At 39.9% G+C, this 23,384-nt stretch overlaps 1 protein-coding gene across 4 annotated transcripts in view; it reads right to left on the bottom strand.

Moving 5' to 3' along the window:
- Positions 1 to 23,384, bottom strand: part of RECQL (RecQ like helicase) — a 46,091-nt gene that overhangs the window by 18,675 nt on the left and 4,032 nt on the right. For 2 of the 4 annotated variants that reach the window (XR_014845301.1, XM_085024717.1), the window contains exons 2-5: positions 12,286 to 12,483; positions 10,947 to 11,126; positions 8,508 to 8,614; positions 3,859 to 4,057 (exon numbers count right to left, since the gene is read on the bottom strand). Coding sequence is in view for 3 of the 4 variants with exons in the window: in XM_085024717.1 (XP_084880843.1) it covers positions 3,859 to 4,057; positions 8,508 to 8,614; positions 10,947 to 11,126; positions 12,286 to 12,483 (684 nt within the window). In the remaining variant the exon portion in view is untranslated. 4 annotated transcript variants of the gene reach the window in all.

Here is a 23,384-nt window from a genome sequence, read left to right as displayed (position 1 = left end):
GTCCCGTTTTTTTTTTTTTCCTCACTCCTCCTTCAGCTCTTCTTTCCCAAATGCAGGCCTTGCTCATCAACAGTGGCCCACAAGTGCCCGGCAGCAGACCCAAGGAGGGGAGGATGCCTCAGAAAGAAAAGCTAACCAGAGATCTCACCCGAGCTGCCCTGAGCAGCCCCTCTGGCAGTGGCCGTGCCAGCCGCAAATTTCCCTACAGCACCGGTTGGTCCTCCTGCACCAGAGTTTCAGGGCTGGTTAGTGACTTTTCTCTGATCCTCCAACTCTCCCTTCAGACCTTCACTTCCCCAGCTCCCCTCAACGACTGTGCAAGGTATGCTTCCTCAAATAAATCCCTTATCCCTTAACAGTCGTAATAGCTCTGCTTCCCTGCCCCAACCCTGACCAATACTGTTAGGCTGAAGAGTACAAAAATGCAGGTTTAAGTAAGACTATGGGCTGAACAGTAGTTGATTCTGAGGAACTAGTACTTTATCCTATAGGAAATGAGGAGTGATATAATTTTTAATGCAGAGAAAGGACATAAGTCTATTTATGTTTCAGAAATCATCTTTTGGTGGCAGCAGGAAGAATGGGCTGGAATAGGCAAAAGACGAAAAAAGACCAATTAAAAGGAGGCAGCAAGAGAATGGAAAATAATAGAGAAAATGAAAAAAAGGCAGGACACTGAGAATAAATCTGAATGACTGATAGAAACACATGAACTAAAACCCCATTGGACCTAGTGACTATTGGGAGATAGAGAAGGTGGGGAGAGGGAAAGAGTCCGAGATTCATCCATTCATCAATAGACATATTTTGAGTATTTTTTATTATGTGTCAAGCACATCTTTAGGCACCAGAGATAAAGCAGTGAACAAAACAAAGATGCTATACAAAGACGTTACAATCCAAGCAAAGAAACCAGACAATGCGATGAGCAAACCAATAGTATCTCATTATTAGAGAGTAAGAAGTGGTCGCAGTGATAAGCTCACTGTAGCTGGTGTATAAGAGTCAGGGAGGAAAAGAGGAAATCAATAGAGATAAACAGGAGAGAGATCACATATGGTTTTTATGGACCCCAGTTAAGAATATGAATTTTTGGGAGTTCCCGTCGTGGCTCAGTGGTTAACGAATCTGACTAAGAACCATGAGGTTGAGGGTTTGATCCCTGGCCTTGCTCAGTGGGTTAAGGATCTGGCATTGCCATGAGCTATGCTGTAGGTCACAGACACAGCTCAGATCCCTCGCTGCTGTGGCTGTGGCGTAGGCCGGCAGCTACAGCTCTAATTAGACCCCTAGCCTTGGAACCTCCACATGCCGTGGGAGCGGCCCTAGAAAAGGCAAAAAGACAAAAAAAAGAATATGAATTTTTGGAGTTCCCGTCATGGCTCAGTGAAATGAATCTGACTGGCATCATGAGGATGCAGGTTCGATCCCTGGCCTCACTCAGTGGGTTAAGGATTCAGTGCTGCTCTGAGCTGTGGTATAGATCTCAGATGTGGCTTAGATCTGGCATTGCTGTGGCTCTGGTATAGGCCAGCAGCTACAGTTCTGATTTCTTTGATCCCTAGTCTGGGAATCTCCATATGCCGTGGATGCGGCCCTAAAAAGACCAAAAATAAATAAATAAATAAAAAGAATATGAATTTTATTCAAAATACAAAGAGAATCTGCTCAGTAGTTCAGGGGGACAAGTACCAAGATTGGATCTGGTTGCTGGCAGAGAATGAACTGTAAAGGAGTAAGACTGGAATAGAGACCAGTTAGGGAGCTACTGCAGACCAGTGGAAAAGAGCCCAGTTAGACTTAAGAAATAGCAGTACAGGAGTTCCTGTCGTGGCGCAGTGGTTAACGAATCCGACTAGGAACCATGAGGTTGCGGGTTCGGTCCCTGCCCTTGCTCAGTGGGTTAACGATCCGGCGTTGCCATGAGCTGTGGTGTAGGTTGCAGACACAGCTCGGATCCCGCATTGCTGTGGCTCTGGCGTAGGCCGGTGGCTAAAGCTCCGACTGGACCCCTAGCCTGGGAACCTCCATATGCCGCAGGAGCGGCTCAAGAAATAGCAAAAAAAAAAAAAAAAGACAAAAAAAAAAAAAGAAAAGAAAAGAAAAAAGAAATAGCAGTACACACAGAGAGAGGTGGACAAACTTAAGACTCAACTTAGAGGCGGGGCTGACAATTCTCAATAGTGGAGTAGATCTGCAGAGGTAGGATAAATCAAGGATGGTGTGCCACTATGAACCCCCAACTCCACCCTTCTTGACTCTGCTCTTCAGTTCTGGAGTGGAGAACCCACCCACTACATCTGTGCTTTGCCAGCGGCCCTAGAAGAAGAGTACAAGGCCTGGGGCAGAAAAGAGTGCTCCCCTTTCCGTCTGCCTCCTCTGTGCTTGCTCGTGTACTTGACAATGTCTCCTCAGCAAGGCTGTTCATCCCATCAGCAGCACTATCTCTTTTTAGTAACAGTTGAACACAGTTGCCAGTTTTCCAACCTTTGGAAAACTAGTGTCATCACAGGTCTACCCTGCCTCTGCCCCCACAAACAGACACCACACCAGGGGCCTGGGCCTCCCATAGGTCTGAGTGTTAGCTCCACAAAGCCATACTCTAGCTTTCTAAATCTCACGAATTCTAAACTCTTCTTCCTGTTCCCTTAGCCCTGGGGATGGCAGTTGCTTCTTTCAGCTTTTACCTCCATGATACCTTTGAGGTTCTTTTTCCAGTTAACTGTTTATAACCACTGGACAGCCACTTGCAAAAGAATAAAACTAGACTCTTAACTTACACCATATACAAAAGTCAACCCAAAATAAATTAAAGACCCAAACATGTAGGATTTGTAACCATAAAAACTCCTAGAGAAAAACATGTAGGGAAAACTCCTTGACATCAGTCTTGGCAATGATTTTTTGAATCTGAGACCAAAAGCAAAAAAAAAAAAAAAAAAAAAAAAAGAAGAAGAAAAGAAAAGAAAAAGTGGGATTTCCTCAAACCAAAACTTCTGTACAGCAAAGAAAACCATTAACATAATGAAAGAAAACCTATGGAATGAGAGAAAATATTTGCAAATCATATATCTGATAAGGGGTTAGTTAATATACAAAATATATAAAGCACTCATACAACTCAATAACAAAAAACCCAAACCGTTCGCTTAATTTTTAGATATTTTGTACAGAACAAGTCTGAGTAATCTGTTTCAGGCCATGACTTGAGGATTATGCTGGAGGAGCAAAGAGTAAAAAGTTAACCAGAATAAGCCACAGAGCTGTAACACTGAGCAGTTAGTTGGGCACAGATTCAGAATTGGATGCTGAAGATACCCAGAATGACCAATAAAGACAACTTTAGGACTTCCTGTCGTGACACAGTGGTTAACAAACCCAACTAGGAACCATGAGGTTGCAGGTTTGATCCCTAGCCTCGCTTAGTGGGTTAGGGATCTGGTGTTGCCGTGAGCTGTGGTGTAGCTACAGCTCCAATTAGACCCCTAGCCTGGGAACCTCCATATGCCACAGGTGCAGCCCTAGAAAAGACAAAAAAAAGATGACAACTTTGAAGTAGATGCAAATTCCTCAACAGATGTGAAGGAGTATCTTTATTGCTAAAGATGGGACGGTATAATATTTGCTAATAAACACACATTTCAAAAGATAGAGGCAATTAGACTAAGAAACCTACCATAGGAGGCGAGGCGTAGAGACAAAAGATCCTGCTTCTTGGCTCCCAGGAAATTAAGGCCAAAAAAATAAGCAATAACTACCTAAAAGGGTAAATTTAATGGAAGCAGGGATTTCTATCAAGTAAAGCTGAGCAAGAAAACAGTCCAGAGCATCAAGGAGTTTTAGATACAACATACATACCAGGTCTGAAATCATGTCCCCACTGACTACAACAATGAACTTCATCTATAGCAATTCGGGTAAATCTCCTTGCTTCATAGGCTTTTTCCAGTCTTGACATAAACATCTTGCTTTTTGCAATTTTCTCTGGAGTCACATAAATTAGCTTCAGCTTGGAGTTTTTATTTACCATTTCAGCATGGACCCATTTCACATGCTCCTATTGAAGGGAAAAACAGACACAATGATAGTAGAGCTCAGCTAGCATACTGCAGTACTAAGTGATAAAAGAAGACATTCGTTACTCAGAAGTAACAGTCTTGGGCTGTTTTAGCAGCAGATGTTTATTAAAATCAAAATGATGCCTCAGTACTAAACTTCAGGGCAGCTGTGCAAATAGCATTTTAGTTATTTACCTACAACCCAAGTGTTGATTTAAAAATTTTCATTTGGAGTTCCCGTCGTGGCACAGTGGTTAACGAATCCGACTAGGAACCATGAGGTTGCGGGTTCAGTCCCTGCCCTTGCTCAGTGGGTTAACGATCCGGCGTTGCCGTGACCTGTGGTGTAGGTCGCAGATGCGGCTCGGATCCCGCGTTGCTGTGGCTCTGGCGTAGGCCAGTGGCTACAGCTCCGATTCAACCCCTAGCCTGGGAACCTCCATATGCCGCGGGAGCGGCCCAAGAAATAGCAACAACAACAACAACAACAAAACGACAAAAGACAAAAAAAAAAAAAATTTCATTTGACAAAAAAAAAAAAAAAAAAAAAAAAAAAAAGAATGTGAAGACACTCTGTTAAGTATTTATTCCATGAAGGCTAATCCTAAATTTTTCACAATAAATGCCAAAATGTGAGCTAAATGCAATAGGTATGATGAAAAAGGTAGATTTTTATTATTTTTAACATTAAATTTGTAATTATTTCATGGATCTGTAAACAAAATTTATTCTTTTTTTTTTTTTTTTTTTTTTTTTTTTGGTCGCACTTGAGACATGAATTTCCCAGGCAAGGAACTGAACCTACAGCTCATAGCAATGTCAGATCCTTAACCCACTGGATAAGGCCAGGGATCAAACCCACATCTTCATGGATACTAGTTAGGTTCATTTCCACTGAACCACAATGGGAATTCCTAAAGTATCTTACTAATTTAAGACTTTATAATATGAAATACACATATTTATATATTGTATATAATAAAAGTAAATCTTAACCTATTAGGTTCTTCATGCTGTTACTATTTTCTATAATATTTAGCAACCTTAGATGTCATACTTTCCTTCTAACCCAATTAGGACTAAAAAAATTGGTAAATGTGCTACAAAGAGAAAGTTAAAACTGCTTACATTATCTTAGCAAAGCAATTTGTTACCTTCTCAAAATATTCCTAGTTTTGTTAAGAAATGGCCAGAGTAGGAGTTCCCATTGTTGCTCAGCACTAACAAACCCAACTAGTATCAAGACAAGGGTTCACTCCCTGGTCACATTGAGTGGGTCAAGGCAATTGCCATGAGCTGTGGTATAGGTCACAGACTCAGATCTGGCATTGCTGCGGCTGTGGTGCAGGCCGGCAGCTATAGCTCTGATTCGACGCCTATGCTGGGAACTGCCACATGCCACAGGTGCAACCTTTAAAAAAAGTCCAAAAAAAAAAAAAAAGAAATGGCCAAAGTGTAGTAAGTATTTCAACTGGTCTTAAATGTCTCAAAAATCTTAGGTAAGCAAACATAGGCTCTTTTCTCAGAATTGGGCAGGTGCCAAAAAATACTAGTACTTCTGGCACAGAAGTAGAGAAGCAAGGGGGAAAAAAGTTATATTCACATCCTATGAACTATCAATAAAGGCAACCAGAAAACCGGACTTAGCTTTTTCCTTTCTCTCTCTCCAACTTTTCAAGCAGAAGTGATATGGCATGAACCTGTAATTACCTGAAACCTTCCAACTACAGTTGACTTTGAACAACTCAGGTCCACTTATATGTAGATTTTTTTTTTCAACAGTAAATACTACAGTACTGCATGATCCCCAGTTGGTTGAATCTGTGAATGTGGAGGGTTGACTATAAGTTAGTTATATGTGGGTTTTTGACTGCAGGGATGGTTAGTGACCCTAACCCTCTCAAGGGTCAACTGTACTTTCTAGTGGTAGTAGTAGAAGTAGCAGGGTATCTCTTTTTCCATTTTAAAGAAGTACAGTATGAGAAGGCAATGTTCTCCATGAATGCATTTTGCTGAATAAGAAAGCAGTTATAATGACACAAGAGTTTAAATAAAGCAAAAATACACGGGAAAATTTAAGGGAATCAGGGCTTCTTGAAGATATGCTGATTCCAGATCTGGGAGGAAATATACAAAATGAGCACGGAATATTTTACAAAAGAAAACAAAGAATCGGGGAGTTCCCATCGTGGCGCGGTGGTTAACGAATCCGACTAGGAACCATGAGGTTGCAGGTTCGGTCCCTGCCCTTGCTCAGTGGGTTGACGATCCGGCATTGCCGTGAGCTGTGGTGTAGGCTGCAGACACGGCTCGGATCGCGTGTTGCTGTGGCTCTGGCGTAGGCCGGTGGCTACAGCTCCGATTTGACCCCTAGCCTGGGAACCTCCATATGCCGCGGGAGCGGCCCAAGAAATAGCAAAAAAGACAAAAAAAAAAAAAAAAAAAAAAAAAAAGAAAGAAAACAAAGAATCAAAAGCTATGAGGTGAAGGAAAAGATTCAGGAGCCTACCTAAATACTCTCACTACTTAAAGATAGGACTTCTTCAGTACAAAAAAGAATAATGATGTATTAAAAGACATCAAACAGTAGTTCCTGTCATGGCTCCCCAGAAATGAATCTGATTAGCATCCATGAGAACGAAGGTTCAATCCCTGGCCTTGTTCAGTGGGTTATGGATCTAGCCCTGCTGTAAGCTGCGGTGTAGGCACAGATGCGGCTCGGATCTTGAGTTGCTGTGGCTGTGGTGTAGGCCAGCAGTTACAGCTCTGATTCAACCCCTAGCCTGGGAACCGCCATATGCCACAGGTGTGGCCTTAAAAAGACAAAAAATAAAAATAAAATAAAAGACAACATATTAAAAATCCATAAGTTTATAATGACACTTGAGAAAAAAAAAAAGCCAAAAGAATTTATTGAGCACCTTGGAGAATACTGAAAAACCAACTCTTTCTGAAAACTGGTGAAGAAAGGGAAAGAATTTTCAATCTGCCAAGAGTTAAATAAGGAAAAACTTTTTTTATTAGAAAAAATCTAGCTAATATAAGGAATGAAAATTAGAAATCCCCATTTTGAAACCCCCTAATTAAAAAACACTCTAAGGCAGGTAATAATCATCAGTGGCTGCTAAGAACCATTAGATGAAAAGCTGATAAAAATCTTGATAATTATAGAGCAGGGAGACAATAAACTGAACTCACTGATCAAGCTAACATTACAAAAAAGCAACCGGGTATTATATACCCCTTGAATGATACCAAGGAAAGTATACTCTTGCAAAGAAAAAAAAAGTGCCCAAATACAATCAAGCTTTTATATCTAACTAAAAGGAACAAGTTAAACAACATCAGACACAAGATTGCATCAGGAAAAGACAGAATGTAAGAAACTATAGGACAAAAACAAACAAAAACCTAGATAATAATTTGCACGGGAAACAAATAAGAAACAAGGGAAACCTATTGATCTGACAACTAAAACATAATGCATTAATCTTATCTGGAAAATGTTTAAAAATAATAATATTTGATTGGGACAGAAATCCAAATACTTTTATTTGATGGCTTTAAGGAACTAATATGACATTTTTTAGTTATGATAATCACATTGCAGTTACCTTTTTTTTAAATGTTAGATATACATACTGAAGAAGTTATAAGTGAAATGATATGATGCCTGGGACTTGTTTCAAATAAATAAACCAAGGGGAAGTAGGGAGGGAAATTGGGGATATACAGATGAAAAAAGATGGGCCGTATATTGATAACTGTTAACAGTACTTAATGAATACATGGCAATTTTTATATCATTCTATTTTTGCATATTTTTTTAAAAATTTCACTAATATGCTTTTTAAAAAAGAATACCTGAGAAATGCTTTATTCTACAGATGAAGGTCCATTCCCAAATAGAAGAAATTCCACAGGGGTTGGGTACCTTGTTACTAATACAATTTTTGTATTTAATTATTTTGCATAATCAGAAATTCTGACCTACTAGCTCAGAATGGATACTATAAAACAGTCAGTAAACATTTCCTATAAAGTGCCACATAGTGAATATTAGACATTGTGATCCATAGGTCACAAGTACTTTGCCATTCCAGTGTGAAAACAATCAGACTACACATAAAAGAATCAGCATGGTTTTGTTTCGTTGAAGTTTATTTATGGACACTGAAAGTTGAATTTCTTATAATTTTCACACTTCACAAAATATTATCTTCCTTTTGGTTTCTTCTTAACCATTTAAAAGTACAAAAACTAATCTTAGCGCATGGACCATCCAAAATAGGCCATAGGCTAGAACTGACTTAGGAAAAGTAGTTTTCAGCTCCAATACAAAGTTATCATTTTTTTAATTTTATAAGCAACTCAGTTGGAGCTAAGGTTCATACTCTGGTGAACAGCGTAAATCAAAAATAAAATATAATAAAAGCCACAGAAGCATACCTTAGAACTAGAAGCATTTAACATGGTAGCTGAAATTCCTAATTGTTTCAAAACCATTAACTGGTCTTCCATAAGGGAGATCAATGGGCAAATCACGAGTGTAAAACCTAAACGAGAAAGAAATGTACTTTAAAATTATATGACCACCAGGATGAGTTTCAACCATTTACCTTCTTTACTGTAACTTTTGGCCTGCTCCTATTAATTCACACTGATTTTCAATGCAGCTTTAGCAATATATCACCTATTTCTAACCCTCATTTATAAATGATGTAGATACCAATAAATGGTCAAAAGCCAAATAAGCAGATACAAGATGAAACAGAAATCTCTAGCACTATCCAGTCCTATAAAAATATATAGATATTATCATTTTGAATTTGCTACCATTTTTAGCAATCAGTTGGAGTTCCCACTCTTGCGCAGTGGGTTAAGAATTCAACTGCAGCAGCTCAGGTCACCGGGGAGGCACAGGTTCGATCCATGGCCTGGCACAGTGGGTTAAAGGATCTGGAGTTGCTGCAGTTACAGCATAGGTCGCAGCTACAGCTCAGATTCAATCCCTGGCCCAGGAACTTCCATATATCACAGTTTCAGCCAAAAAAAAAACCAACAACAACAAAAATCACCACCACCATAACAACAACAAAAAAACAGTACTGGTCATCTCAGTAAAATGATATAAATCAAGTCAAATACTATCCAGTTACATCAGGAAAAAGTTATTCCAAAAATTTCCAAAGAAAACCTGGTAAGCTATATAATCCAGAATAATAGTTACATGAGAATTTGTCCAGTTACTACACCAGATTAATTTAGTCTAAGCAGAAAATCAGTGAACAGTATATCAACTGACTCAAGTTCTAGTAATACATCCCTTTCTCTGAGAACTGAAATTGTTCACAGCTACAAGAGCTAGAAATATTCTACATTGTTAAAGTCCTATGACCCTATGTTTCTGTAACTGGTTCCTTGAAAGAACCTCGGGCAGAAAGCAGACCAGCTTTTAAAATATACTCAGGTTAAGACTTTATCAAGAATTTCACTCTCAGTTAGTCCTCTCTCTTATATTTTCAATTTCTCCCTCATTACTGGCACCTTCTCATTACATGTAAACATGGTCAAGTCTCTCAAACTTAAAGAAACCTGGGACACCTAATTTAGGGCCTCTGCCTTTTTCCCTCCATAAAAGTTCTTTCCAAGAGTGTCCCTTTCATTACTTCCACTTCACTCCTCTCACTTCCAAACAACTGAGATTTGGTTTCCACCCAATCATTTTGCTGAAGCTGCTCTAGACAAGACCACAGATGAATCCCTTGTCACTAAACCGAATGAACTTTCCTTATTCAAACTCCCTTCTCTGGGAGTATTTCAATACTCCATCCATCCTGGAGTATTGAAATAACACCATCCTGTCCTGACTATCCTCCTATATACTCTGCTACTTCTTCTTAGCCTTGTCTGCAAGGTCCTCTTTCTCTGTTTACCCCTAGACTCTTAGTGTTGTGCTTTCTGTTCTGGACCCTCATCTCTTCTCACGGTGCTCAGGATGTTATCATTCACTTCAGTGGTGATCTCCATCAACCCTAACAGCCCCCATCTCGGTGACCTCAGAGCTCTCAGAACCAAGCTTTCCACTCAAACATGCTCTAATTCAGAGGACAACTCTAACTAGAGGTCTTGCAGACTTTATAAACTCAAAGTGCCCCAAATTAAATTCATCATCCCCTCCCTCCATCCCTAAATAAGTTCCTTCTCCAGGGGGCCCTATTTTAATGAACAATGTCACCATCTGTCCCAGCCTGAAATCTGGGCATGATCCTAGACTATCTCTTCTTCTAGCCAATGAATATCAAGTCCTACTGACTCTACTGCCTAAATATTTCTGGAATTCCTCCATCTGCTGTAAATATCCTTCTAAACTACAAATTGGACAAGTTTCTTACCTGTTTAACACCCTTCAATGGATTTCCACTAATCTAAGGAAAAGTTTTAAAAAGATCTTTAAAGACTGTAAAGATTGTCTATATGTCTCACCTCTCACTGTCTGCCATGCTAAGATGCTTTCACGTTATTCAGTACACCACACCATGTATGTTTTCTCTTTCTTCTGGGCCCTCACAAATTCTGCTCCCCTGCATGAGCATCTTCCTTCCTCCCCTGTCCTTTTTTGCCACTTATCCTTTAGCTTTTAGCTCAAGTGTCACTTCCCCAGGACAGCCTTCCCTAACAGCCCCTAGACCAGACCTTTGCACTGACTTATTTCCCTATTAAAACCTTTATTGGAGTTCCCATCATGGCGCAGTGAACTCTTTAAATGTTAGCATTGAGATACTTATTTTTACAAATGTATGGTTAGAAATTTTTTTTAAGGATTTAAAAACATATTAAGAGAAATGATGTTTCTTCATCTTAAAAGTAATCTTTACTAATACACACCGTCTGAACATAACGCTGGTAACTGGTAGCATAAGCTCTTCCCACCTCCTGTAGGCATAACGAGAAATACTTCCTTTCCAGACATCGTTACATTAATAGTTTCCAGCTGAAGTGGCCTGAACTTCTGCAGTTTAAAGATATTTTGCAGAACTTCTTTAACTTTACCAGACCATGGAAAATCTAGAAAGAGAAAAACATGCTAAACGGATTAGAACTATTTAGGATTATAAATAAGACAGACGTGAATGGCTGTGTTTATAACATAGAATAATCAGATATATATATATATATATATATACACACACACACACACATATAAGATTTTTAATGCTGTGCACAATTTAACTTTTATAATGATAATTTTGAGATCAGTTTAACTCACTAAGCTAAGCAAAGCCAAGTTTAATGACACATAAGAAAAGGACATCAGAAAAAAAGGACAATGTTTGCCAGCGAGAAATAACCTACATGGAGAAGAAGGGTACTTGGTCAGGTATTTGAAAAACAATCAGAATGTTGACCGGGAATTATAGTATCATAGAAAATTCAAATATCATGAACAAAGTTAACGATTATCTGGAATTTCTGGTGTAAATATCTTGTTTAAAAGTGAATCATTGGAAAACAAACCCACAAAAGCACTGCAATTCTGTCTATAGCTACAGTATTCCACAATTAATGATAATTACGATGCTACACAAGATCTTGAACCAACAAAGCTCTGTTCACCAGGACAGGAGAATGAACTAGACGACTTTGACAAGGAGTTTGAATTTTTTAATTGTTTAATTTTTTTCTAGTTAAGACTTAGAAAACTAAGTTAAATAAGTACTGTATTTTTCCAAACACTGATTCCTGTTGCTAGAATCATACTTGGACAAAAAAAAATTAAGTCTGAATAATCAAATCTTCATTTAAAAAGAGCACAGTGGGTAAAGAATGACCTGCCTCTAAGCTTCCCTGCCGCTTAGGAAAGGCCAGTGTCACCTCTAAGTCTACTTGAAAGCACTGACCCAGGCATGATGATTTAACTCCAGTTTAAAGAATGAGAAGAAGAGTTCCCAATGTGGCTCAGCAGCATCAAACCTAACTAGTATCCATGAGGACATAGGTTCAATCCCTGGCCTTGCTCAGCGGGTTACGGATCTGGCTGTGAGCTGGGATGTAGGTTGCAAACATGGCTTGGATGCTGTGGCTGTGGTGTAGGCCAGTGGTTATAGCTCTGATTCAACCTCCAGTCTGGGAACTTCTATATGCCACTGTGTGGCCCTAAAAGGACCAAAAAAAATTTTTAAAGGAAGAAACAAAACTAGCTAAGAAAAAAAAAAAAAAAGCAAACCTTCTTTATTCCAAGAGGCAGGTGAAGAATCATATTCACTGCTTTCCCCAGCATCAGGATCCTCTGAACACTGCTTTATTCTCTTTTCAAGGATTTTTTTTTTCTGAATAAGCTCCTGTTGCCTTTCCAAAAGTTCTTGAATTTGAATGTCTACTGCATGTAACTCATTGGTTATAGAATCCAGTTCCTCACTCAGAGCTACAAGGGAAGAAAAAAGAAACAGTGATTAAACAGAATTAATTACAATTTTAGATCTCTTTATTATGGACTTTTGGACATTCCTCACCATAAAGATTATAAACTTAGAGTAGAATAGCAGAGTGCTTAAGAGCATATGTTTTTGAACCACCCAGACCGGAGTTAAATCTGAGGTCTTCCTCTTACCTGAAGGGTGTCCTCACGCTAAAGTACTTAACTGAGCCTCAATTTCCCCATCTGTAAAATGGGAATGATACCTAATTTTCATAGTAGTGCTATAAAAAATGAAATAACATATTGAAAGTTCTTAACACAATACCTGGCACACAGTTAAGCATTTAAATATAAATAAATATTTAAATACAAATAATATGGACATAAATAATAATTATTATTTTCATTATGTTTTAAAGCAGTGGTCCAACCATTTCCTAAATCATTTCAGTAAAGTGATCAGACTCTGAAGCAAGAGGAAGTTATTTAAAGTAATCCCCTAACTTGGGTAACGGATCTGGCGTTGCTATGAGCTATGGTGTAAGTCACAGACACAGCTCGGATCCTGCATTGCTGTGGCTGTGGCATAGGCCGGAGGCTACAGTCCAATTTGACTCTTATTCTGGGAACCTCCATACACCATGGGTGTGGCCCTAAAAAACCAAAATAAATTAAAAATTTTAAAAATAAAGTAATACCCTAACTACTTAGCTATAATTTCACAAAAACATTCATATTGGGGTTCATATGGTCAAATGGAAACCAGCTGGTGATTATAAACATGATTTAACAGTGAAAAGAGAAATCAGGCATGCTATTGGAATTGGTATTACAATGCCAGCATACTAATTTATAAAGAAGCCTTAACGTACGTACAATTCTCCTCAATCCAAGTATTAAAGTCAAAGTGAGATTTCTTTTGACATCACATTAGCGAAAGCTAGAAAAATGTTAATGTTTTTGGTGCTTTAATCAGTGTCCAGTTTTAACGTCTTTTCATGAGATAAAATCTTACGGTTATAACTTAAAAATAGGATGCTCTGGGAGTTCCCATCGTGGCTCAGTGGTTAACGAATCCGACTAGGAACCATGTGGTTGCGGGATGATCTGGCATTGCTGTGGCTCTGGTGTAAGCCGGCAACTACAGATCCCATTGGACCCCTAGCCTGGGAATCTCCATGTGCGGCTCTAGAAAACACAAAAAGACAAAAAAAAAAGGAAAAAAAAGGATGCTCTGGTTAAGGACCCAACGTTGTCTCTAAAGATGAAACTTCAATCCCTGGCCTTGCTCAATGGGTTAAGGATCCGGTGTTGCCACAAGATGAGGTATAGGTTACAGATGCAGCTCAGATCTGGCTGTGGCATAAGCCAGCAGCTGCAACTCTGATTTGACCCCTAGCCTAGGAACTTCCATATGTTACAGGATGGCCATAAAAAGAAAAATAGGATGCTCTGGTGGCTTTGCACCAACTGCCTGCATGACTCTGGTTAGGGCTGGCCACCAGAGAAGCCTACGTGACATTTGGAAGGTAGAAATAAAAGAAGAGGCTGGCACGAGATCAGACAGTGCTGTGGCTCACTCAACACTGTAGAGGATCCACTGGCTAACCTTGTTGACAGGGGGCAGAAGTCAGATCCTCTACCTCCTGCTAAATCTCCTTGGAGGGCAGGTTGACCTACAGCTTCTTCAGCTTCTTTGAATCCTTGTCTGAGTTCACATGCAACTTTCTGTGGCAAATGCACTAGCTCCTCTTCAGGGCACCGGTCTTCTAGAGGTCAGAGCCTTGGAGGCAATGACACTGACATGAGTTCCAGTGACAGACGGGTTTCACTTTGTCCTTGTGGGTTTCAGCTCATCTTATCCTCCCACACGCACATCCATCTTCCTGTCCCTACTGCTGGCACTTGTGATTTCTAACCCAGCTGTAGACATCTTCACCAGGTCCCATCTGCATGGAGAGACTAACCCCTGTAATAAATCCTTTACATCATTCATAATGATTCAACTTCTCTGACACCTAACCAACACCAAATGTTGTCCCTGAGGAACAGAAACTTAAAGATGGGTTCTCTGAATTGCTTCTGGACCACAAGGAATTGAGCCTGTGATCATATTAGATTTTTAAGGGCATTAATGATTCTTCTTTGCAGTGGTAAAAGGGACAATGGTTTTCCATGGCATACAATAGATGAAATTAAATTATAACCTACAGACACTAGCAATTAAGTAGCTAGAGAAAGCTGTCCCAAATTATTTTTGTTAAGAATAATTGGGTTAAGGAGTTTCTTATGGAGCAGCAGGTTAAGGATCTAACATTGTCATTGCAGCAGCATGGGTTCGATCCCTGGCCTGGGAACTTCCACATGCCACCGGCATAGTGAAAAAGAAAAAAAGAAGAAAAAGAATGGGGTTGACTGGTTAATTCTAAGTATGCTGGGGCACTTGACAAGAGAAATGCAGGCCTGCATAAAAGAACATCAAAGTTTCTAAGATTATCCTAAAGAAGACCTTATCTCCTGTAGCTATAGCACTGAGATTACTGAATGCCAACAAGTCTAAATCCTGAAGGTGGCTGAGTTATGACACAAACTGAATTCCTAATCTTGCAGGGACTCTTCTTCTCTTGAAGGAGTGAGATCACGCAACTGGGATGGGAACATCCAGGCAGATCCCAATGAAGCAGGGGACCTTGAACCGCTAAGTTCTGCCAAGTTTCTTCTGCCCTTCCTTCCCTTCCTAAAAGAAACCTCCTCCTGCCTGAAATGCCTATAATGGCATTTCCTGACATAGCTTCCCTGCAAGGGCAGGCTAATCACCCTAAAGATTAGCCCCCTACACACACCTCTCAATGCTTCAAGACCCAGAAAGACCCTAGAGGATGAGGTCTAAAACTATGACCTGTGAGAAGACATGAAACACACCACAAGAGTTGCATTTGCCAAGATCTATCAGCAGAATTGAGAGTATACATGGAAACAGATCCTAAGGCTACAAAATCAAGGTGGACAGAATGAAACATTTATTGGTGTGGACTTAATAAGAAATTCTGGATTTAGTGTGCTAAATATAGTGGCCAGGAGTGGCTCTAATAATGTACTTAGCTGGCTCCAAAGATGACTATCAGAAAGTTGGGGTGGAATGATACAGGTGGAGATTCCAATGACGTCAAGCAGCTAGAATCTCCGGGGTCTACTCTAAAGGAGGGGATCCCTGGGTGAGGGAGACAGGAGTACTAGAGTGAATTATCAGGTAACTTGATCATCCACTCTCTTGTGTCCTCAGGATGATCCAGAGGACACGCCTGACACCAAGGCTGTAAGAAATGCATTCACAAGGGGAGCCCCAGCCTCCCTCAAGAGGTCTGGAATGCTGTTCTCTGAGCCAGGAATGATGGGGAAGTACTACCTTTGAACTAGACTACTTCAGTCAATGAGAATGATGGATTCGAAGATAAGGGCTAAATGCTGGCAATTCAGGACCAAAGGAAAGATAGACATGGGTGTCACAACGGGCAACAGAGAAGGAGCAGTAACCAGAACAGTCTGACCCACATCTTTGGCACTGGCTAGTTGATCATGATGTCTGACATGAAAATGGATTACTTGATCTGCAGAATACAAAGCCCTGTTTCTGGTAAACACAAGTCTGATCTAGATCACCACAACAGAGTCACAGTCCTTCAAAGAGTTCCCAGAAATGAGCCCATTTATAGACCCAGGGCCCCCTGTATAAAGCCCTTTGCAAAAGGACTCTCCTATACAGCTAAAACTTTACGTCATAAATCTCACCACTATCCTTCTCCAGAGAAACCAATCAAGGTAACTGCCTACTGGGAAAAGGAAAATAACTTCTCAGGAATTTCTGGACATCAACTCTAAACTGATCATTCCTGGAAGACCAAAGGTCACTAATGGTGAACCCCCAGGCAAAGAGTATGGCCTGGACTTAGGCAAGGCAGGTGAAGAATGCAGCTGTGCTCAGGGTTAGCATATGGTGGGCTACGAGGTCCTCAAACCCGCTTTCTGGTTACTTCCCCAGTTTCGGAGTGCGTAATTAAAACAGATATATTCAGCAACTAGCCGAGTTCACACACTGGTCTCCTGACCCAAAAGTAAGGACTTCTATTGTTAGGAAAGACGAAGAGGAAGGCAGTGTAACTGTTCCAAAACAGTGACTAGTGCTGTTCCTCCCATAGTCAGGCCTCCCAGGCCTGGGAAAGAGGGCTGGGAATGGGAATGGCTCCTCTTACTATTACCCCTAGTGATCCACTAGTAAAATGTTTGTGTCCCAGCCCTGAAATTCTGGACTCTATGGGTCTAGAAGTCTTAGTTAGCAAGAAAGAACTGCTTCTACCAGGGAAAAAAGCAATGGTTCCATTAACTGGAAGTTGAACTACCACTTGGCCAATTTGGGTTCCTCATGCCAGGAAATCGATGGGCAGAGAAGGGAGTTACTAGACTGGCTAGGGTGAGTGATCCTGACCATTAAAGGGAACTGGATTGCAGTGACACTGAAGGAGTAAGGAGAAGTACACCTGGACTGCAGGGGATCCTCCAAGGCGCCTTTTGGTATTCCCATGTCCTCTGACTAGAGTTAATGAAAAACTACAAAAACCCACTACAAGCAAACTGCTAAGGCAAATCCCACCAAGCAAGGTCCCACCACCAGGTCAGGTGCTTGCTGAGAACAAAGGGATATGGAATGAGAAGTTAAAGAAGACAGTTATAAAATACCAGCTCTGACCACATGATCAAGTACGAACCAAGAACTGTAATGGCTATACACGTTTCTTCCTTATTTGATACTCCTATATAAGCCAAATTTAGGTTTTCGTGTTGGTGGTTGGCTGGCTGATGGATGGATGGATTGATTAGATGGTCCTGCTCCCATTCCCCTAAATTCTAAAATAAAATGTGTTAATAGTAGGCTTACCTCATATCTCAGGATTTCAGTTAGAAGATTAAGGAGGATGTGATTCAGCAAGAAGAGGGCTGAGCATATCAAAGATGAATAGAGAATTCCTGTCCTCTTTGGGGTTGTGTATTTGGTTGTATGCAGGGCGTTTGTGTCATGCTGGGGAGCCAGAGATTTAGAAGGTAGAAGTGAAGCAGTAGCCACATTTTGACCTCATTGGCATGGGACAACAGCTGGGTCCACAATTCCAGCTGCTGCTAGATCTCCTTGGGGAAATAACAGGGCCTGCAGCTCCTCCAGATCCTATTGGTCCCCTCCTCCAGCTTCTCTGAACACTCAGCCAGGTTGTGTGCAACTCCACAGGGCAGTACACCAGCCTTCAGGCTGGCAGGTTCTGCATTGCCTAAACTGGAGGCTTTGAGGCAGTAAGAGACTAATACAGATTCTGGTAAGATTCATCTTCACAAGAAGTCGTTTGTTTTGGCATTCCCCATGGCATGTGCTTCTTCTCTTCCCAACTTCAGGCTGGGTGCCAGACATGCAGGCAGGCAACAGAAACAAAGAAAGGGCTTAACCACCTCCCACACTCACATCAAGCTGAACCCCTATAGTAAATCTCTTATGTCACTCACAGCCTAAGGGATTCTCCAATCAAGTCCTACCTGAGATAGATGTTAATGTCAACTCAGGCTACAAAGTCAACATCATTATATCTTAAAGTCCTAAAGGACTAAGTATATAAGGAAGTAAAAACAGTTGTAATACATCAGGGTCTTTTAATGTTTTTATCCCAAAGTACACCATCTCTAACACAGAATGTCCAACACGTGACTTTTATCATTGGAGATGAGACTGAAAAGAGAATGATTTCAATATTTCATGACAAAGACGGCTTATTATAGCTACTATATCTCAAGAGCACGAGGCATGGAGCAGGGATCACACCTCAGTGTTCTTAAGCTTACAGCTGATGCAAGGGAGGTGCCATTCTTCAGAAATAGCACGTTTTCTGGCAATATCCCACACTGAAGTTAACAATGAAAGGAAAGTGATTTGCCACCAGGGAGGTCATCAAGTCCAAACTAACAAAGTGTCTGAAGACAATTTCATAGGCATCTCAAATATAGTTCAACCAAGTGGGTAGAACAATAAAAGAGGTGAGTTATTTGAAAGGGGCACAACATTGTAAAGGCAACTATTCAAAGTAGTCACCTATTCTTAAATAAAAGATATGTATTTCATTATTCAGCTATCTTAAAATCATATCCTCCCAATAAAGCTTAAAGTCTTACTCAGTAGAATAACTCACACAATCCAAAAATAACTAGACAGAACTGGGCAAAGGTTCAGTAACTCTCATTTTGTCTCTTAGACGTTTATCTCTTGGGTTAGTATTTAATATAACTTAAATTGTTTCCATTTATTATTAACCCTTAGACTGTGAGGCTGTCATGAGAAAAAATCAAAACCTATGTCACTATTCATTTCATATTTATATTTAAATAAATTTTAAAGTCTGGGGAGCTGGGTAGGAGGATTCTCTATTTAAGAAAATCATTTATTTAAAGTTTGAAAAGAACCTAATTTTGTCACCTCACGGTTAGTGATAGTATGCAGCAAAGGCCATATTTTGTAGGTCATACTCTACAAAAGACAGGACATTAACCAGAGAAGTTCCTCATCCCAACCATCCACCTCTTAACTGAACAGGCACCAAGACCTCATTAATAAACACAATATAATCTGGTCAAGTTTAAAAAATAATAAGAATAAATGGGGGAGTTCCCATCTTGGCTCAGTGGTTAACAAACCTGACTAGTATCCATGAGGACATGGGTTCAATCCTTGGCCCTGCTCAGTGGGTTAAGAATCCGGCATTGCTGTGACCTGTGGTGTAGCTCACAGACACCGCTAGGATCTGGTGTTGCTGTGGCTATGGCGTGGGCCAGCAGCTGCAGCTCCAATTCAACTGCTAGCCTGGGAACCTCCATGTGCCAAGGGTGCGGCCCTAAAAAGACAAAAATGAATAAATAAATAAATAAAATAATGGATGGAAATACATCAAAATACCAAGAGTAGCTGCCTGGAAAAGGCAAAATGGATGTTTTTCTTTTATACTTTGAAAACACTCCAAGTAACTCCACTTATTGGGGCTTATCTCAAGGAAATAATCAAAGACACATGCAAAGCTTTAGACTCAAAGATGTTCAAAGCAAACTTTCTTACATTTTAAAAACGGAGACCACCTAAAAGTTCGGCACCAACACTAAAAGTGTTATTTAATGTCACTTCAAAGTAACAAAATACAGGGTAGTATCATAAATGGAATATTTACAACATAGAATTTATTTAACAATATGTCTATTTTCTATATTTATATTGTTTTTAAAAATCACATTACAAAATATGTACAAAATGTTAAAAATTTTGTTGAAAAGTAACACATCTAAATGTTACAGTTTTCTCTATTTTTTTGGCCACCCTCTAGCATATGGAGTTCCCAGGTCAGGGATCAACTCCAAGCCACAGTTGCAAGCTACACCACAGCTATGGCCACACCAGATCCTTTAACCCACTGTGCCGGGCAGGGATGGAACCTGCATCCTGGCACTGTAGAGACACTACCAATCCCGTTGGACAGCTGGAACTCCCTAAATGTTAAGTATTAATCTGAGCAGTGAAACTTTAAGTGATATTTTCTACTTTGTAATTTCTTAGGTTCCTAGCATGCTATCAAAAAACATATCATTCCTTGGAACTCTTATGTATTGCTTGGTCAGAATGTAAAATAGTGCAGCCACTACAGAAAATGGTACAGTGATTCCTCCCAAAAATTAAACATAGAAACACCATGTGATCCAGCAATGACAAATATTTGTAAGAATACAACCCACCCCCTGCCAAAAAAAAAATGAAAGCAGGGACTCAGATATTATACCAATGTTCACAGCAGCATTTTTTATAAAAGCCAAAAAGTTAAAAAACCCAAATGTCCACTGACAGACAAATGGATAAACAGAAGGTGGTATATACATACAAGGGAATATTATTCAGCCTTAAAAAAAGATACATGCTGCAAAATGGATGAAGTTCAAAGACATGCTTAAGCTAAATAACACAGATACAAAAAGGACAGATATTGTATGATTTCACTTATATGAGGTACCTAGAATGGTCAAACTCACAGAGACATATTGGTGATGGTTGCACAACAATGCAAATGCACGTAATGCCACTGAATTGTATGCTTAAAAGTAGTTAAAATGGTAATTTTGTTAAGAATATTTTACACAATTGGAGTTCCCGTCATGGCTCAGTGGTTAATGAATCTGACTAGGAACCATGAGGTTGTGGGTTCCATCCCTGGCTTCGCTCAGTGGGTTAAGGATCCAGCATTGCCGTGAGCTGTGGTGTAGGTCGCAGATGCAGCTCGGATCTGGCATTGCTGTGGCTCTGGCATAGGCCGGTGGCTACAGCTCTGATTAGACCCCTGGCTTGGGAACCTCCATATGCCATGGGTGCGGCCCTAGAAAAGGCAAAAAGACAAAAAAGGGAGTATTTTACACAATAAAAAAAATCTGCAAAAAACATCATTTCCATAACCAGAATTTTAAAACAAATATTTTAAAATTTATTTTTATTAAGACTTGTTTAGAGCAGCTTAAAGTTTCAGTCAAATTGAGGGGAAGGTACAGAGAAAAACAAAATTTTTTTCTTTTCACAGAACATGCAATTAGAAACAGAACCAAATGAATGACAAAATGTAATCATCTCACTAACCTGAAATGGATGCCATCCTAACGTTGGAGAGCCAAATTTCTTTCTAAAAATGAAAGAAAAGTCATAGCAGTAATTCTTTTTAAAACAGTACTGTTGATAATTCTCGATAATCTGTCACTACTAGGCACAAAAAAATGTTACAAAGTAAATTGTATACTGCAGTGACCTTTCAATAAGGACTACATGGCTCTTCTAATTCTACTTTTTATGGAAAATTCTCTAAATTTCAGAGAAGTGTCCAAAGTCACATAAACATATAACAACAAGGATGATATCATGAACACAGAAACATCCACCAGATACAAAGTGATGGCACAAAAAAGAGGAACGCTTTGAGGTTAAACAGTTTCAGCACTAAATTACTGTGTGATCTGAGCAAAGTCAGACAACCTGTTCCTCTCAGTCCCTTTCCCCATCTGTAAAATTGGATGATAGAATCCATTTACAAATTACAAGTTGGGTAGATTCAAATGTCCCAGATAAAGCAAAACCCATCAAGATAATACTAAAATTAATCATTTAACATTTTACCAAGTTTTTGCTTTAAAGGGTTCCAATTTAGGCTCAATCTGGAGTTTTTGCTTTGTTGGGTTTTTTTTGGGGGGGAGGGAGGCACACCTATGGCAAGTGGAAATTCCCAGGCCTGGAATCAAACCTACACTCAAGCCACAGCAGCGACACTGACAACACTGGATAATCCTCTTGCACCACAAGGGAATTCCAATTTAGGCTCAATATTAAAGGAGGAATTGGTATTCTACAGAAGGGTGAGACTTCAGAAGGAAAGAACATGAAAAGGTCTGAAGTCGGGGGAGGGGGAGACCTGGTTTGTATGAAGGAACTAATCATTATTTCTGAATGACTAAAACTGAAGAATACACAGTGGCAGGAGGTGAAGTTTGGGGGTAGGAACTTTATTTGGCTTGTACATAATCTCCTGCAACACCTCCCCCAACTCTGATATGGACAACCAACATTTTCCAAAACTAACTTGGAATGTTCTCTAAAGGTAGCTTCAGCATCCCCCTACCCTTCCTCAGACTGCTAACCTAATGCCTTCCTCATGTAGAATTCTAAAGCCAACACCAGACTGGAACAGGGTCTTCTTTGCCTCACTAAGTCTGCAATATCCACACCACTAAAAGACATTTAAGTAGAGGAGTAAACCAAGGACTTCTCATTCCTTATCTATATGAACACATCTTCACCATTTCATGGAACTATAACTCTCCTTCTCTAGACTGTAAGATTCTCCAGGAGGGCAAGGATTGAGTCTCTTGACTTCTATATCCACATAGCCTACAAAAGTGCTTGTCATTTAGGTTTGCTGAGATTGAAAGCAGAGGCAGGAGACTTTATCCTTTTTGTTCGTTTTGTCTTTTTTAGGGCCACAACACATATTGGCTAGGGGTCCAATCAGGGCTGTAGATGCCGGCCTACACCACCGGATCCTTAACCCAATGAGCAAGGCCAGGGATTGAACCTGCATCCTCATGGATACTAGTCAGATTCGTTTCCGCTGAGCCACGATGGGGACTCACGGAGCCTTCATCCTTAATGAAAGAATGTAATATACAAGCATTTCTCCCCAATATTCTAAATGATTTCTTGATTATATCATCTAAAAAAAAAAAAAAACTGCTCATAAACCCCTTCCTGAAATGATGTGATTTAATAGCAAAAGCTATCTGAACATAAACTCCACCCAAAAATTAATGAGCTATCTATGATTAGTACTTCAGACAGAGCAGGTCTGTCAGAAGTATAGGCAGGCACTGTTAAAATCAAAAACAAATGGAGACCTGCCTTGAAAATTCCCTGGGCAGACAAAACCAGCACAGTCATACAAACAAAGCTTAATTTAGCTTATTTTGAAAGACTAACCTGACCTGGGGCATTTCTTGTTTATGCCTCTGGAAATCATAAGCAAAACTCAAACTGTTTCCCTAGGTTGGTATGAGGTAACCACTGACCGATTCCCTATTGTTTTAAAAAAATGTTAATATAATCAATAAGCGTCAAGAATAGAGTCACTGCCCTTACTAAATAAGATGCTTTACAACAATATATAGTCCAGAGTCTCATCCCATGTTTTTATTTGAGTGCTCCTGGTTGGCTAGCTGTCTTTCAGGTGGGTATGCAATGAACTTTTACTAATTACTACTTCCGTGATTGAGTGGTTTTATTTCTTCTGTATCTGAACTTCTGACAG

Source organism: Sus scrofa, chromosome 5 (assembly GCF_054392235.1).
Source record: "Sus scrofa isolate SSC_HxYL_T2T_F1_AM1 chromosome 5, Sscrofa_HxYL_maternal_Yorkshire_Landrace_v2.0, whole genome shotgun sequence".
NCBI lineage: Eukaryota > Metazoa > Chordata > Mammalia > Artiodactyla > Suidae > Sus > Sus scrofa.
The sequence above is the reverse complement of the archived record's forward strand: the minus strand, read 5'-3'. Positions and strand labels throughout refer to the sequence as shown.